A 17,160-nucleotide genomic window follows, 5' to 3' on the forward strand; every position below is an offset into this window, starting at 1 on the left:
TCATAAGTACATACTAACATGGTTTTTTTTTACTGTAAAATTGGATAAAAGCGTCTAAGACAGTACTGTAAAGGGTTATTTAATTTTTTTTAAATGTGGCTCTATTGGAAACCTTGGAGGATGATTGTTCAAAAATATATGCTGAAATTCAATTTGTGACGCAAAGTTCATGTAGGAGCTCATGGTACTGAACAGGAACAGAACTGGAGAATTTAGCTGTATTTGAAATAGTTTATTGATGAAAAAGCAACAGTTGTTCAGAAACATATTTTGATTTTTCAAAATCTTGATTGTTCATTTTTCCTGTGATTTTATTGAATCTGTTAATGCTCAATCTGTTTCATTCCTTAAGTTCCTCATAGATCTAATTAGCATCGTACCTAAATTTACTCTGATAGGTGCAAAGTTAAAATTTGTTATCTAAGTAATTTCACATCCATCTGACAGCAAAAACACCAGTAATTAAATTTATGCACAATTAGATATAAATTCAGGGATTAAGGGGTTAGAACTAGAATATTATTCCGACGGTCAGAGGGATCATTGGATCTGATCTTTGAAAGTCTGGCTTTCACACAGTCTGGACACCTTCCAGGTTTTCCAGAAACTCTTGGATCTCTGGGCACATTCTGGACCGTCCGCGGTCTCGGATCTTTTCCAGTGCCTGAATGCTGTTCATCCGGGAGAAAGACTCGTGGTTAATGGCTGCAGCCTTCATGTGATACTCAATCGACCTGTTCCTTTCCTGCCGGTCGAAGTGGAGGTACTTGGCGTAGTAGTTGTAAACACACTGTTGGTCTGCAGGATCCAAAGATTTCTGCAGCAACTCCTTGTAGATCTGATCTGGTTTCATCAGCCCACGACCGGACTTGGCCCACACACTTGCAAAGTCCAACTTCTTTGGTAAACAAGAAGGGTAGCAAGAGATGACATCCTCCAACAAGCCGATTGCTCGGTCAAAGGTTCTTTGGCTTGGGCGACCATCTCTGGAAAAAAACGATCTTCCATTTGTAGACAAGAGCAGCACATCTCTTCAGATACCGGGAATCTGGATCCTTTGTCAGGGCCCTTTCTGCCACGTCGATCGCATCGTCGTAGGATTCAATTTGTCTGTAGATCCTCAGGAGCGGTTTGATGCCACTGTGGCTGCTGACAGGGTTCAGTAAAATCTTCTCGGACAACTCCTGTGCTTCCTCTTTAACTCGCTCGCCTCTCTTGGCTCGTTGTTTCAGGTCCACAGCAGCAAGGTACAAGTTTTCTGGATCTTCTTCTCTGGCTACCCTTAGGTCCTCCCAGATGTCAGGCTCTGGTTCCACCCAGCTGTGCTTGAAGGTGCTCAGCAGCCCGATCATACGGCTGCTCCGCCACTCCACGGTGTCCGGCTGCATCCGGATGGCTCTCTGAAAGAGCTCTAAAGCCTGCTGCTTCTTCTCTTTATCAAACTTCATCAGGGTCCAGGCCTTTTCAGCTAAGACCTCTGGGTAGAGATCTCCCTTCTTCTTCATCAGACCGTCGACCTTTGACAGGTAGTCTTCACTCTTCTCATCTTCTCCCAGGTGATGGTGCAGCCAGGCCAGATTCCCAAAGTTCACCATCAACCAGGGACCTTCATCAGCGTTTTTCTGCCTCTGGAAGGTCTCAGCGGCCCGGTTGAAGAGGTTCAGGGCGTCTTCAGAGGAGCCCAGCTGGTACTGGATGAAGCCCAGCAGGTTGTAGACGTGACCCAGCCAGATGTTCCCCTCCTCAGTGCCGATGTCCTCCAGCTTATCCCTGATACGGGACAGTTTGTCCCTGCTGGGGGTCAGATCCCAGGTGAAGTGGCTCTCCAAGGCCTTCAGTCTGGACTGCAAACTCTGAGGAGAACTGATAAAAGTCATAAAAACAAATATTAATGAAGTAAAAGACAGCCCTAGACAGTGTGAATTAAAAATTAAACAAGTATTGTTCGTGCTTTCCGCTAATTTTTTAAAAGATTATTATTTTACACAATAACTAAACTACAAATAAATGACTACATCTAAAAGTTTCCTGCAGTAGGCATCTCTGCTGTTCTGTGAAGATATATTAACTATTTTCCAACATAAGGAGGTTTATGTGTAAACAGAGTAAAGAAACCCCCTGATAAAACCTCTGGCCTCGCACTGTTTAGTTACGCCCCTGGCATCACATGGTTTTGGTTATAATCTTCTAAGACAATGTATTTCTATATTTAGCTTTGGTAAAAAATAACAATAATAAATTAAAGTAATTAAAATGAATGTTTCCTTATCGTTTCTCCATCTGAAACGATAAGGAATTTATATATATCGGAGTAATATAAACACAAAAATAGGAATTATTGGTGAAAATGTGAGGTTATGGTCATTAACTTCATCACTCACCTCATCTTCCAGCTGTTTTCTCTGTAGATCTGGAGGTTTTTGTCTCTTCTGGAGGTTTTTCTCCGGCGGTCTGTAAGAGGCGCAGCTGCAGAATGATCGCACGGAGGTTTATTGTAGGGATGACGCCACGCGATGACGAGCGAAGGTTATAGAGCAAGTTTATAGAGAAGAGCGACGTCGCTTCAGTCAGGCGAACCTTAAGTTTCATTTTCCCGGGATTGAAACTTCAGCGCTGAAACGAAACTTTGGGCCAGCAGGTTTTCTGGCTTCCTGTTCTGGTCGGATTGTTTGCAGAGCTCCAACATGGCGGCTGGTCCGTGGATGTTTTGACTATTACAGTTTATGAAACAAAGATGGAAAAACAAAACAAACTAATCAAAGAGTTTAGTCCTTGTATTTTATTCTCGTAATCGTCACAGCAGTGTTGAGCTCCAGCCCAAATAAAAAAGGAGAAATAAAAGAAAGTGCTGATGGTCAAAAGTCAAAAGGCTATTTTTAGAAAATAAATACATCTATAACTTAAAAAATGCTACACTTTTTATAGACTTTACCACATCTGGCTCACATTGCAAAAATGTACATTTTATGAATATATACACACATACACATTTATGAGTATGTATTTTATAAAACAACAAATTTTATAAGTTGTCAGAATTTAACTGTTTCGATATTCAACTGTTATACAAAACTTGTTTTTATCACGTTTTATTTCATGATATTAATTTATTTATGAGAGTAAAGTAAGACAACTGACATGAGCAGTATATCCTGTTTGTTTTGCTGGGGATGTGCGTCTTACGTCATCACGTCGAGTGTAAACGTAGCTTTCTGCCGGGTCTTTGTACTTGCTTGTCCTTCTCCTTTCTTATTTGTGCTGACATTTAATGTAATGAAGCCGAATTTTCCACAGAGCTGTTCTCATGTCTGTATTCTCAGATCTTAGTTTTAAGTCTCATAAATTGTCTGGAATTTTGAATTGAATTTGGCGCCTTAACATTTCGCGTTAACTAACGGTCACTTTAGAAGCCCGCGCTGTTGATGCTCCGCTTGAATAATGAAACGCCTCTTTTTTAAAATAAAGCCTTACCTGATAAAGTTAATTTCAAGATAATATCTCTACTGTAATTTCGGCTTTCATCACATTTACTTTACTGATTTAGGAAGTAAGTTTGAGGCAGAAAGTTTTATTTACGTTCTGCAGCGGACTCCGCTTCGGAGTTACGCAGTTTACGTACGTAACTCCGTACGTCAGAGCACTTCCTGGTTGCTGCTGCAGCTGGAAATGGCGGAGCTGAAAGAGGCGGACGCTTCTCAGCAGCACCAGGAGGACGGAGGCATCAAACGTGAGTAAAACTGCGCCATTTTATCGTTTGTGCGCTCATTTTGCGGAGAAAAGCGCGCTTTAAATGAATGCGTTAGACGCTGTTTTTGCTGCGTGGTGAATTTGGAAGGAATCTGAGTTTTTAAGTGCGGAGCGGGACGAGGGCCTCAGCGCGGAGCTCCGCCACTGGGCCTAAACAGTCAACAACAACAGGAGGCTGGAGGCGCAGAGCCGGACGGCCAGCAGCGGATCTGCAGCTGCAGGCGTCAGTGAAGCGGTTTCCCCAGGATCAAATCAAATAGTATTATCATTATTATTGTCATCATTATTATTATTATGAATATTTAATGCGAGGAAGCCTCACCACGGAGCTGCGCTGCAGGACCGCAGAGCCGCTGCGCAGAAAAGTGCGCACCTTTTCCAGTTTACGCAGAAAAACTTGACATAAACAGAACTGGAGGGACTGATGCTAGAAAAATAAATCTGTGTTTTCCTAGTTTAATCCAGATCGTTGGTTGGCATGAAATTCTGATATTAAAACACAAAAAAACAAAGTTGTGCATTAATTATTACAATTCTAAAATATAAACAACCGTTTTTATTGTATTTACTAACTTTATTTAGCTGCAACAGGTGTGGGAGGGGGGTTGTTCATCTCTGCTTTCCTCTTATTGTTCAGTTTCAAACCATAAACCGTTAGATGTCATCGTTCCAGATCATGATAAAATTCTCAACATTTAACATTTAACAGGTCCAGTCAGCTGACAGTCTCTCATTCAGGTTTTATTTTTAAAATATGATGACCTGGTATTTCTATTTTTATTTTTTATTTTAATTTCTCCAATCCGGGAGTGAAGGTGATGAAGACACCGGAGAGGAATACTCTGCCGGCGCGGCCCCCGCTGCAGAGCGGAGCGACGCTGCTGCTGACAGCGACTCCAAACCTTCAACCACGACCTCCGGTAAGTCAGCCAACCGTCTGGTTTCACCAACCGGCTGGGAACGCTGCAGACGCAGGACATAACGGAGTGTTGGGGTTTCCTCCTACCTGCAGACAGACACATCTCCATCCAGACCAAACTGGAAGGACTGGAGACGCTGGTGGACCTTAATGGTGGTGAGTTCAGGTCCTCAGGAATTTCTCTGCCTTTCTTCTTTTTATTCTCTATGGAGGAAAAAAAACATTTGGATGTGGATAAAATATTAGAAGTTGATTAAAGTTACATAAGAATCATAAAAGGGGTTTAATAGAGAAAATGATGCTAAAATAATCATGTTCAGGCTTTAACTCAAGAATTAAAGGGGCAGCATTATGTGTTTTCCAGGCACTTGGCAAATCAAGTCACTATGTTACCTTCAGTTTTTATGAAAATGCTATATGTATCAAATGTTATTTCCTGATTTAACGCCTTGAAATTGGCCTCTGTCTCTTATAATGAGCTCAGCAGTTCCATCAGCTGTTTGCTATTTGCTGCTAGCTAGTCTGAAGGTCTGAGTGGGGGAGGAGCTTTGCCTCGAAGGCGGGGCTACGTCCACCCTGGCCTTCAGCACAGCTGAATGGTTGCCATGGAGATCAAAGGATTTCTGAAACATGCATAAAAGAATAAGAAATAAAGAATGTCTCTTGCCACACCAGAGGAGACAAGACCCTGGACCATGTCTACTCCAATCTGGCTGGAGCCTACAATGTGACACCCCTCCCCAACATCGGACAATCAGACAATCTCTCCCTGTTCCTCACACCTCGGTACTTACCACTCATCCAACGTGTGAAACCTACCGTGAGGACAGTAAAGGTGTGGCCAGAGGGCTCAGACGCTGTGCTCCAGGACCGGTTCAGGAAAACAGATTGGACTATTTTCCACCATACAGACTTGGATCAGTACGCCTCATCTGTACTGAACCATATTTCCACCACCATAGAACGTGTCACCACCTGCTAACGCATTACCATGTACCCCAACCAGAAACCCTGGATGAACCGAGACGTTCGTCTCCTGCTGAAGGCCCGCAACATCGCCTTCAGGTCAGGGGATGCACAGACTTACAGTGCAGCCAGGGCTGAGCTGAAGAAGGGAATCAAGAAGGCCAAACACCACTACAAAAGGAAGGTGGAGGATCATTTTTCTAACGCCAACCCCCGACGTATGTGGCAAGGCCTTCAGATTCTCACTGACTACAAGAACCCCAATACCACCCCCACTTCTACTGATGTCTCCTTCCTCAACGAACTTAACAACTTCTATGCTCGTTTTGAGAGAGGGAATACCACAACTGCAACCAAAGCAGCTACCACCCCAGGCCAACAGCCACTGACTTTCCTCCCCACTGACGTAGGAGTGGCTCTGAGCAGGATTAAATCCCACAAGGCTGCGGGTCCTGATGGCATACCTGGACGTGTCCTCAGAACGTGCTCTGGGGAGCTGGCAGGAGTGCTGACGGACATCTTCAACCTGCCCCTGGCCCGCGCTGTGGTACTGACCTGCTTCAAGTCTACCTCCATCGTCCCAATCCCCAAGAATCCCAACCCAACCAGACTCAATGACTACCGCCTGGTAGCCCTTACCCCCATCATTACCAAGTGCTTGGAGCGGCTGGTCTTAGCACACCTCAGATCCTGTCCCCCCCCCACACTAGACCCCCACCAATTTGCATACAGGCAGAACAGGAGCACAGAGGATGCAGTCTCTATAGCACTGCACTCTCTCCTTTCTCACCTGGACAGTAAGAACACTTACGCCAGACTGCTGTTCTTAGATTTTAGTTCAGCATTCAACACTGTCATCCCATCACAACTCATTACCAAACTCACAGACCTCGGCATCAGTCCACTCATGTGTAACTGGTTGCTCGACTTCCTGACCAGTCGACCTCAACATGTCCGGCTGGACAACCACTTCTCATCCACCATCATCATAAACACCGGAGTGCCACAAGGCTGTGTGATGAGTCCCTTCCTCTACTCTTCACCTACGACTGCAGACCTGTCCACGGCTCTAACGCCATCATCAAGTTCGCAGACGACACCACGGTGATCGGCCTCATCAGAGATAATGACGAGGCCTCTTACAGGGAGGAGGTAGACCGTCTGGCTGAGTGGTGCGACAAAAACAACCTGCAGCTGAACACCGAGAAGACCAAGGACCTTATCGTGGACTTCAGGAGGAACGCTGACCCACATCCACCCATCCACATTAAGGGGACAGTGGTGGAGCGTGTGGACACCTTTAAGTTCCTGGGAGTCCACATCTCCGAGGACCTGACTTGGACGACCAGCTGCTCCAAACTCATTAAGAAGACGCATCAGCGCCTCTTCTTCATGAGGACCCTGAGGAAGAACCACCTGTCCTCTGAGATCCTCACGAACTTCTACCGCTGCACCATTGAGAGCATCCTCACCAACTGTATTACAGCTTGGTACGGGAACTGCTCTGTCTCCGACCGGCAGGCGCTGCAGAGGGTGGTGAAAACTGCCCAGTATATCGCCGGGGCAACGCTCCCTGCCATCAAGGACATCTACAGGAAGCGGTGTCTGAAAAGGGCAGGGAAAATCACAAAGGACTCCACTGACCCAGCACACACACTCTTTTCCCTCCTGCCCTCTGGGAGGCGCTACAGAAGCCTACGGACCAGAACCACCAGGCACCGGAACAGCTTCTTTCCCACAGCTGTCACGCTTTTGAACGCCTCCTGACATAAAACATAAACTATAAGGACTGTACTCCCCTATCCTCTCATACAACAATAACACATGGACTATCCTCACACACACACACACATCACGGACTGTTTTCTTCACACACACATACAACCTGTAAATTTGATCTGCCATTATTTATCTATAATCCATTTCCTAACATTCTTGTATATTCTGTATAATCTGTGCATATAGCTCCCATATTTATATTTATACACAATATCTATATCTCTTTGCTATAACCCCTTATAGTCCATACATACATAGTCTTGTACATCTGTAAATAAATATTATATCTCGTAGAGCACTTCTGGATAGATGCAAACTACGTCTCGTTGCTTGTACTTGTGACAGTGCAATGACAATAAAGTTGAATTCTATTCTATTCTATTCTAAAATAAAACTCCAGGTTTGTTTCTGCTGAGGGAAAAACTTTCTGACATGATGGAAACCTGAAAAAACTCAATTTTACATGACATTGCCCCTTTAATGATGCTAATTTCTTCAAATCTAAACATATTTTATAAAATGCGGATGAAGAATAACTTTCCCAGCTGAATCCAGATGGTTTGTCCATTTCTGTCCTCCAGCAGGGCGGAAGTCCTGCCCTCTGTGTCCCGAGGAGAAGTTTAAAGCCTGCTACAGCCACAAGCTGCGCCGACACCTGCAGAACCTCCACTGGAAGGTCTATGTGGAGTTTAAAGGTAGGACAGCAGAGAGACGCAGCCCGGCGGCTTCAGCCTGATGCTGACCTTTGACCTCCATATCCCTGCAGGAAGCAGGATGTGCATCTGCCACCTGGCCTGCAGGAACCCCAAACCCAGCCTGAGCGGAGATCAGGTGAGGCGTTTCCCTCCACTCATCATCAGCAATAGAATCATTTAAACTGGCGCTGGGACGCCATTTTCATTTTTAATCATATTAATTGCAGGGTGTGTATTAATCAATTGGAATTAATTTAATTTTAATAATCAAAATAAGCAACATTTTCCATTCAAAAAACATTTTGCTGCTAAATTATTGGATAAACATCCAATTAAACAAGATATTTCCAGTTCAGCTCTTCAGGTTCTTTGGCCTTCAGATTGGAGCAAAGGTTTTCAGGAAGTTCTGATCCAGTTTGGTTAGGAACTTCTGACCTAAACAAACTGGACCAGGCAGAGAATGAAAACTGTCAGCAGATTGAAGGTTAAATAAAACCTGCCCAGTAAACAGGAGCATGTTTTTTATCTGTGTCATGACAAACTTTAAGAGAAAAGTGATTCTGTACGCTGATGACACAGCGATCTATGTGTCTGCTGCAGAGAAACACAACTTAAATTAAAACTTTGAGAAGTTCCTGAAGCGGACTCGGTTCTGTCCGTCCTCCAGGTGTCGGGTCGACACATGGCCCACTTCCACTGCGTGGTGTGTTCGGTCACCATCGCCCGCAAGACGGACATGGTCAGCCACCTGAAGCGCCACTTCAACAAGGGAGAGACGGAGGCCAGCTACCCCGGCGGCTCCGACGCTCAGACGGAAGAGCCCAGTGAGCGCCGCCGTCACAGCGAGGCTAACGGAGGCTGACGCTCCGCTCACCATCCCGTTTCTCATCCACAGCGCCTTCGGGTCAGGCCTACGAGATCCTGAAGGAGCTGGGGACCAACGTCCAGCTGCTGCCGAACCACAGCACCCCGCTGAAGAGCGACACGTACTTCAACCGGAAGATGAAGCCCAACAGGTGGAGACGAGGCGTCCCGTCTGTTTCTGAGTGAAAACCGTCGACGGAAGCTGACGCTGCGTGTTTGTGTCGCAGGCAGCTGGTGTTCTGTTCGCTCGCGGTTCTGGCCGAGGAGAGGAACCCGCTGGAGTGTCTGGATGCTTTTGGAGCCACAGGTGAGACGAGATGAAACTGAACTGAGACTAGAAGACTCTGATGGATTAACACATTTAACAAACACTCACACACCACCGAACGTACAAATGCCCCACAATAACAAAATCTTTACAACCTGAACTGAAACTGTTGTTTACTTAACGCCTTATTGAAGGAACGACTTCATGGTGAGGATAGACCTGCTGTCGTAATGGAACCAAAACTTCTGCGATTCATTCTGAGAAACTGAAGATTATTCCTGCAGCCATGAATCCTCTGTTCATCTAATTATTTCTGGTGTTTTTCTTCCCACTGATATCTTCAGCTTTTCCTTTGAGTGAGCCGGTCTTAAGCCACTTATCCATTATTACTTTTAAACACAACAAATACATGCAGTACCTAGCGGACCAATAGAGGGCGCCTGCAGACCGCAGCTTGATAAAGAGGATTCAGTTTAATGTCCAGCAAACTGTCTGCATGTGAAGAATTAATCATTAATAAATCTTTGAGATTTGTGAGAAAGATTTCCTGTTTTTGGTTTGATAATCAGAGTAAATCAAAAACTGTTTTCAAATGATTATTTTATTTATTAAAGGAAAATTTATCATCCAAACCAAACTGAGCTTAGCTGGAAAAAGTACCTGAAAACTGGCAGCATCAGCTGTTTGTGATAACTGGGAATAAGTCTTTTACTTTGGAGGAACGGCGACTCTTTCTGTTTTCCAGAACTTATTTAATTCAGCCACTTTGGAGAGTTTAAGTCAGACTGTTCAGCTCAATTTCATTTATTTCTATAAGCGCCGTTTCACAACAAATGTCTGGAGGCACTTTGTAAAAAACCTCATTTCAATCCAATCACACACCAGTGCATTAATGTCAGTTTATTATTCAAATTAGTTTAAAACGTTTCCAGGGAAACCCGGCAGAGCATCGAGTCGTTAACTAGCAGCATTCACTCCTCCTGGACCAGCAGGGGGCGCCAGACAATCAGCAGCTGTGAGTCCTTGACTTTAACAATCCGTCTTCCAGAGCATGCATGCAGCGACAGTGGAGAGGAAAACCATATGATGACTTTCTGAAGGGAGAGTTTCAAAAAGAGCAGGAGCTTCTTAAAGAGACAGAGGCCCAATTTCAAGACATTAAATCAGGAAGTCAAAATTATTTTAAGTCAAATAGCATTTTTATAAAAAAACTAAAGCAACATTGTTGCTAAAGGGCCTGAAAAACAAAAGCTACTGCCCCTTTAATACACTGGACTGTAAAACAGTGAACTGCTCAGTGGAACGAGGCGTAAGGTTCTGGAGTAAATGAACTTTGGGTCGGAGTACGGAGGAGTAACTGAGTGGGTTCTGCTGCTCCTCAGGCATCATGGGCCTCCAGTGGGCCAAACACCTCCGCAGCACCGTCAGAGTGACGATTACAGACATCAGCGACACCTGCGTCAAAATGATCAGAGAGAACTGCGAGCTGAACAACATCCGGGCCGATGGCGGCTCTCGAGGGCCGCGGGGCCCCGACAGGGCCGGCTGCGAGCCGGAGACGGCCCCCGTCGCCACGGTGGAGGTCGCCAAGATGGACGCTAATGTCATGATGCATCTGCGGCCGTTTGACTACATGTAGGTTGACCTTTAAACCCATCCTGAAACGTCTGATGTCAGTCGTAAAATGCTTTCACCTTTAACCTTCCAGCCACCTGGATCCTTTCGGCACGGCCGTGAACTACCTGGATGCTGCCTTCAGAAACGTCCGGAACCTCGGCATCATCTCAGTGACGTCCACGGACACGGGCTCGCTCTACGCCAAGTCGCCCAACGTCACGCTGCGCCACTACGGCTGCCACATCGTACGCACCGAGTACTACAAAGAGCTGGCAGCCCGCATGGTGGTAGCCACGGTAGCCAGGTAGGCTGTCAACGCTAACGCAGATTAACCTGAGCGTTTCAACGCATAACTCAGATTAAGCCTCTCAGTTGGCTACCAAGTTCACAGCAGCCGTTATGGATCGACGAACAGCGAAAGATTCGGTTTCCGTGGCAGCAGACAGCAACAAAAGTTTAACATTTTTAATCTTCCTGGTGTTGTGTTGCTTTTCTAGCCCACATGTTCATGTTAATGTTCTAGCTCACAATTTCACATGCACAAATTTGGCCAGTCGCTCGTCTGGATGAGGACAAGCGACTTTCGCCTCATCGCTCAAGTTCCGCAGGAAATAAATGGAGAGTTTCTAATTTAACGTTTAAAACAAAATGGCTGCCTTTAAACCTTCCTGAATATGAAAACCTGGAAAATCAAGAATCTTTAGAGGTGTTTAAGTCAATAAAACATTTTGGCGGTTTTTGATACGGGCTGTATGGGCAGTGTCCCAGGGCGGCATAGGAAGGGGCGGCAGAATGACGTCTCTTCTCTGAGTGGCTACTGCTTGCTTGAGTCGTGGAATAAGTTTCCCTTCGCTGCTGTTCTGGGAGACTTTACCTGTTTTCTGCTGTAAAATCAGATAATTGAATTTTGATTGGTCGGAGTGCGACAGGAAGGTCTTGCTCCGCTGCGTGCGTATTTATATTTCCAGCTTACCAAATTAGGCATAGTGATTAGTGACAGCGCTGCAGTGTGATTAATCTGAGTCATTTTTTTAATTGACTGTTTTTAATGGAGCCGTTTAGTGAGATGTTCCTGTGACGTCCTGCAGGGCGGCGGCGCGCTGCAACAAAGGCATCGAGGTTCTGCTGGCCGTGGCTTTGGAGCACTTTGTGCTGGTGGTGGTGAGGGTCCTCAGGGGCCCGACTCAAGCAGACGAGTCGGCCAAGAAACTCCGCAAACTGGTCCACTGCCAGTGGTGTGAGGAGAGAATGTTCCTGAAACTGGGCAACATGGTGGACGGTGAGCTGCGTTCAAACTGGGGACGATTCGCTACTTCACACCATAAATCAGAAAAATGAAACCATGCAGCTTCGTCTGTTGCTCTAAGTAGAAAATTATTGTTTTATCTCATTTCACTCAAAAAGGAGTTGGATATAATTGTGCAGAAAACGAGATGTAGCTGCTGTTGGAAAAATGTTGTTGATGTTAAATTAATATTTATATGTATAAAATACATTTTTCCTCCTAATCTGCTGAAATATATTTAGTTTGCTTAGTATAAGTTAGCTTGACTTATTCAGTTCAGCTAAATTTACTCTGATTAGTTTAGATTATGTTAGCCTGTTATAATCTATCTTATTTTAGAATCTAAGCTTACAGATCTATGCTAATGGAGAAATGACATCAGTGACACTGTATGCAAAATACATAATTTCTCATTTATTTAGTGGCACAAACATTTGTCCCTCCTTTTCTCTAACGGGGGTCAGCTAACAACCAGAGCACAAGCTGTGCCTGCTAGCTTGTTTTAACTTGCTCCATTTTAGGGAAACTTATTTTAATTAATCTCAACTTATATTATTATTATGTTGACTTGATTTGTTTGATTTTTGTGTTGTTTAGTTTCTTTTATTAGCATCTAGAGTATCATAGCTTAGCTCAGTGATTAGCATTACCATAGCAGAGTTTAAGTTAGCTTCACTTTAACTTCACTTAGCTTTGTGTAGCTTAGCTTTTTTTAAGCTCAGTTTTTTGTTTCTAATTTTGCTTCATCTTAACCTAACTTCTTGGAATACTTTAGTTTAGTGAAACTTTATTAGCACATTGTCATGTGGCACCTAATTTATTTTACTTTAACACAGTTTTTGCTGCATTAGGAGGAAACTACTTTTTACCTACAGGCTAAATTCTTGTCTTGTAGACACTGTTCCCTGTCACTGTCATGGAAGTCTGCCTGGGAAGACGGCGGTGCAGCTGGGACCTCTGTGGTAAAAATCAGGGACCATAAATTAAAACTGAAAGCTTATTTCTAAGTATAACCCGGGTTAGCGGCTGTGTTTGCAGGGCCGGCCCTCTGTTCAACACCGGCTTCCTGAGGAGGATGCTGTCTGCCGCCGTGCAGCACAGCATGGACGACGTCCAGCCGCTCGTCAAAACGCTCATCTGCGAGTCCGAGTGCACCACGCTCAAGTCTCTGGTGCACGGGTCATCAGCGCTCAGTAACCAGGGTAACCGCCTCCGCTCTAATGCCGTCTGCTGCACCTGCAGCATAAAACGCTAAATGTTGTGTTTGTGCTGCAGTGGAGTGTGGAGTCGTCATCAAGACGCTGCAGAGCGGAGAGGATGGAGATCAGGCTGGTCAGTTTCTCTGCTTTTAGCTCCGTCTGCACAGAAAACAGCAGCTGTGACCTAAACGTCATGCTTCTGTTTGTCCTGTAGAGGGCAGTGTGAGAGAATTTACAGCAAAATGTTTTCCTGCAAACTAAAAGTTTTTACCAAAACACTTTATTGATCCTGTTACTTAGTGAAAACTTCTGCAATCATAACTCAGACTGTTGGACATTAATTGTTCAGTTTTAATTTTTTTAGTTTGGACAACCAAACTAACTGATTATTATCATTCAGTGAATGATAATAATAATCATGTAAATAATGTTTCTAACACATAACTGTGAATAAGTCACAACATCCTCCTGCCTGGTGAATATCTGTACAGGATTGACCTTCTATTTAAAATACCTCTACAGTCTGGATGGTTTTATTGTCCAAAATATCATATTTTTAAAATTTTTCTAACAAAATGACAGATGATTTTCCACATTTTCTGCTTTTTATTTTTTTATTTGGCCAAATTAATGTGTTTCTTTCCTTTATAAACAGTCACCAGAATACAAAATATTTATATATAAACAAAATCCCACACTATATTTTGTGCAACAAATAAAAATATAAAATAATGAAATAAATATAAATGTAAAGTAATTTGGTCTGAAATCAGCTACCAAGTGGAGATAAAAATGAAAAACTGCAGCGGTTCAACACAAGTTTATCAGATGTTAAAAAGTTTTTCCTTTATGTTTTATAAGAACTCAAACATCTTTATATTTAAATGCTCAATCATAAAAAACTGGCTCAAGTAAAAGCTTGTGCTCACTTTGCTCATTGTTTCCGTCTGTCTGTCTCCACTGAAGTGAAAACCAGCTCCAGTGTTTTTGTCTTTCTCTTCATGTTCCCTCAGCTTGAACAGAAAAGTTCAGCCAAATCTGCAGCAGCAACTTCAAACGAGGCGATTCTGTTTCTGTGAATCTGCTGAGCTGAACTTTGGTTTTCTGCAAACGAAACAACTTGAAACAATCTGACTCCTTCTCACAATCCAGCATTGTTCTCTGACTCGAGTCAATGTGTCTCTTACTGCAGAATGCATCAACTTTTCATGACTCGACTGAACTGATGGCTCAGATTTACTCTGAAGATCTGCAGTCCTCCAACACGTAGAGCTCTTTCATCTAGAAAAGTTTCAAATCTTTTCATTTAGAATCTATTTTTACATTCTGCTTTGATCTTAGCTGAGATATCCAGTTCTTTCCAGTTGCACATTTCTTTATTTAACCCTAGTTAACTCTAGTTAACCTTAGTTAACCTTAGTTAAGTAACAAGCCGTTTCATCGATGCTGTGATTCTTAAGCCTGTTTAAGTTGAACAGGTTCAGTCGTACAACAGTTTAATACTTAGATTACTTTACCAATTTGTAATCATGTACAGTCATGTTAAATTCCTGTAAATTATACTTAACATATTTCATTTTATTTATTTGAAGCAGGTTTTTTAAAACAAGTAATGAGTGGGACAGGAGGAACCAGAACCAGAACAAATAATGAGCGTCGCATTTCTCTTCTGAACACTGATTCAATCCGAGGCCTTTCCTCAGTTTAATGAAATATATTACTTACAATAATTATCAGAAATTTGTAATAAAACCATGTTAAGATATTCATATGCCTGTTCAATATACTGTTAAAGAACCATATTACCTAAATAAAATTATTACAAACTAATAAAAAGACAAGAAACTCTACAGACACAAAATAAGAAAAAAACTATTTATAATGACAGTTGTAAAAAAAATACAGCATCAAAATAATTATCAAGTCTTTGCCAATGTGCATCTATAAATTCCTCATAATCTGAGTTATGTAAGATAATAATAATCTACTAATAATAATGTAGATATAAATGAGCCGCAGCAACAGGTTTGTGTTTTCCTGCAGGGAAAAGGAAAAGCGTGGAGGATTGTGGGAACGTTGTGAAGAAGCTGAAGCCTGATGCGTCTCTGGATCATCCGCCGTTCTACTACAGCATCCACCGCCACAGCATCCGCAGCATGAACATGCCCAAGTGAGTCCCGGGCCGGCGGATCGCACCAGAACCCGACCAGGTCCGGCCCGTCTCAACGGTTCTGCTGCTCTGCCTTCGCAGGTTGAACAAGTTCCTGCAGTACCTGACGGAGGCCGGCTTCAGGGTGAGCCGGACCCACTTCGACCCGACCGGGGTCCGGACCGACGCCACACTGCAGCAGTTCAAGTCCGTCCTCACCAAGTACAGCGTGCCGACCGGTACCAACACCGCCGGCGCCGGCCAGAGCGCCACGAGCAACGAGAAGGCGGTCTGAGCCGGGGAACGCCGCTCCGCTGGCTGACCCGGTTCTGACCCAGTTCTGACACGGTTCTGACCCGGTTCTGACCCAGTTCTGACACGGTTCTGACCCGGTTCTGACCCAGTTCTGACCCAGTTCTGACGGCGCTGATGGACCTTTATTAGAGCACAAACTGATGAGAATCTATTTAATTGACCTAAAACCTGATTTTAAGCGTTTGTCCTTTTTACCTTCATTTGTCTCTTTAGAACCAAAATAAAAATCTTTCTGAGAATATTTTTTTTTTTTGCAGCTGTTTTATATTTCAGTGAAGAACCAAAAATAATTCAATTCTGAGCAAACAGATTTCTTCTCCAGCATTAAAATTAAAAATGGCTTCAAACAAATGAACTGAGCCTGTTGAGCGATTTTTAATGTGCAGATATGAAATATTTTGATATGCAGGTAAATATTAGGAGTTTCCTCACATTAACAATAATAACTGGAAAAAATGTTTGGATGCAGAATTTTCATCGTTTGAAAATAAGATCAGAGGAAATGGTTAAAAGCTGAAGAGACCTGAGCTCCTACATTTCCCACAATGCAACCTGCCGAACCTGCTTTATGTTTTTCTGCAGGGTTTTTATTTATGTATCCGCGGACAGATTCAGGTTATGATCTTCTGTAGTTTTAAGTTATCAGGTTTAATTTTAGTAAAATAATTAGAAACATTTAAAGCTGCAGCTCTGACGTCACAAAAACAAACGTTACATTTTCAACTACAAACATGTTTACATTTATTTTTTAAAAGTGGAGAGAATCAGTTCAAACATCATAATCCATTTTATTTATGGTTTCTGTTGTTTAGTTTTTATTTATAGCTTTTAGTTGTTTATTTTGTATATTTAAAATATTTTCCGATTGAGTGTTTTAATCAATCAATCGATCAATTTCATAATTAAAGTTAAAGTCTCTTAGAGGAATAACTTAAATCACTGTGATGTTATCAGATTAATATGATCAATATTAATATAACAATATTATCATTTATCGCAACAATTATTGGGACAATTTATCGTCCATTAAATGATCGATTCAGTAGAAACAGGTGAGAGTTTCAGGTGTTCCTCCATTTAACTCACATAGTAAACTAACCAATCACAAGCTTTCAAACCCATGACGTCATCAGCTGGGAATTCCCAAACGGTTCAAGCCTCCAGGTTTTAGTGTATGTAAACTTCTGGACTTAAGGAGGATGATGAAGGTTGATTTTATGTAGATTAATAATTTAGATGATAAACCTGCGGTGACCATCAGGAACCTGCAGGGACTGAAAAGGAAAACTGGTTTTCCGCGTCCTTGAAAGAAGAGGAGGAGGAAGAACAGGAGGAGGAGGAAGAGGAGGAGCCGCCC

The 17,160-nt window shown here is 43.2% G+C and overlaps 1 protein-coding gene and 1 pseudogene across 3 annotated transcripts; one reads left to right on the plus strand and one right to left on the minus strand.

The window, feature by feature from the left end:
• Nucleotides 1-217: 217 nt before the first annotated feature.
• Nucleotides 218-11,660, minus strand: LOC114141395 (interferon-induced protein with tetratricopeptide repeats 1-like; annotated as a pseudogene).
• On the plus strand, nucleotides 3,204-16,044 carry trmt1l (tRNA methyltransferase 1-like). Of its 3 annotated transcripts, XM_028011876.1 has the most exons (17): nucleotides 3,204-3,727; nucleotides 4,563-4,667; nucleotides 4,760-4,822; nucleotides 7,993-8,106; nucleotides 8,178-8,242; nucleotides 8,774-8,930; nucleotides 9,002-9,122; nucleotides 9,198-9,277; nucleotides 10,621-10,873; nucleotides 10,947-11,159; nucleotides 11,944-12,134; nucleotides 13,036-13,102; nucleotides 13,179-13,342; nucleotides 13,416-13,472; nucleotides 15,383-15,509; nucleotides 15,591-15,826; nucleotides 15,893-16,044. In XM_028011876.1, the coding sequence occupies exons 1-16, from the start codon at nucleotides 3,667-3,669 to the stop codon at nucleotides 15,781-15,783; spliced, it is 2,031 nt and encodes a 676-aa protein (XP_027867677.1). In that variant the 5' UTR covers nucleotides 3,204-3,666; the 3' UTR covers nucleotides 15,784-15,826; nucleotides 15,893-16,044. The 3 variants fall into 3 exon arrangements, with proteins under 3 accessions (XP_027867677.1, XP_027867676.1, XP_027867678.1); XM_028011875.1 differs by having other exon boundaries at nucleotides 15,591-16,044; XM_028011877.1 differs by having other exon boundaries at nucleotides 7,996-8,106; nucleotides 15,591-16,044.
• Nucleotides 16,045-17,160: the final 1,116 nt, after the last annotated feature.

The sequence above is a fragment of the Xiphophorus couchianus genome, unplaced genomic scaffold, assembly GCF_001444195.1.
Source record: "Xiphophorus couchianus unplaced genomic scaffold, X_couchianus-1.0 Scaffold1000102, whole genome shotgun sequence".
Classification (NCBI taxonomy): domain Eukaryota; kingdom Metazoa; phylum Chordata; class Actinopteri; order Cyprinodontiformes; family Poeciliidae; genus Xiphophorus; species Xiphophorus couchianus.

What these genes read in the sequence shown, in the direction of transcription:
- trmt1l (XM_028011875.1), top strand. Translation starts at nt 3,667, where the DNA reads ATGGCGGAGCTGAAAGAGGCGGACGCTTCTCAGCAGCACCAGGAGGAC. An exon ending in GGAGGACGGAGGCATCAAAC is followed by an intron (nt 3,728 to 4,562) that starts GTGAGTAAAACT and finishes CCGGGAGTGAAG; the next exon opens with GTGATGAAGACACCGGAGAG. An exon ending in CTGCGGCCGTTTGACTACAT is followed by an intron (nt 10,874 to 10,946) that starts GTAGGTTGACCT and finishes TTAACCTTCCAG; the next exon opens with CCACCTGGATCCTTTCGGCA.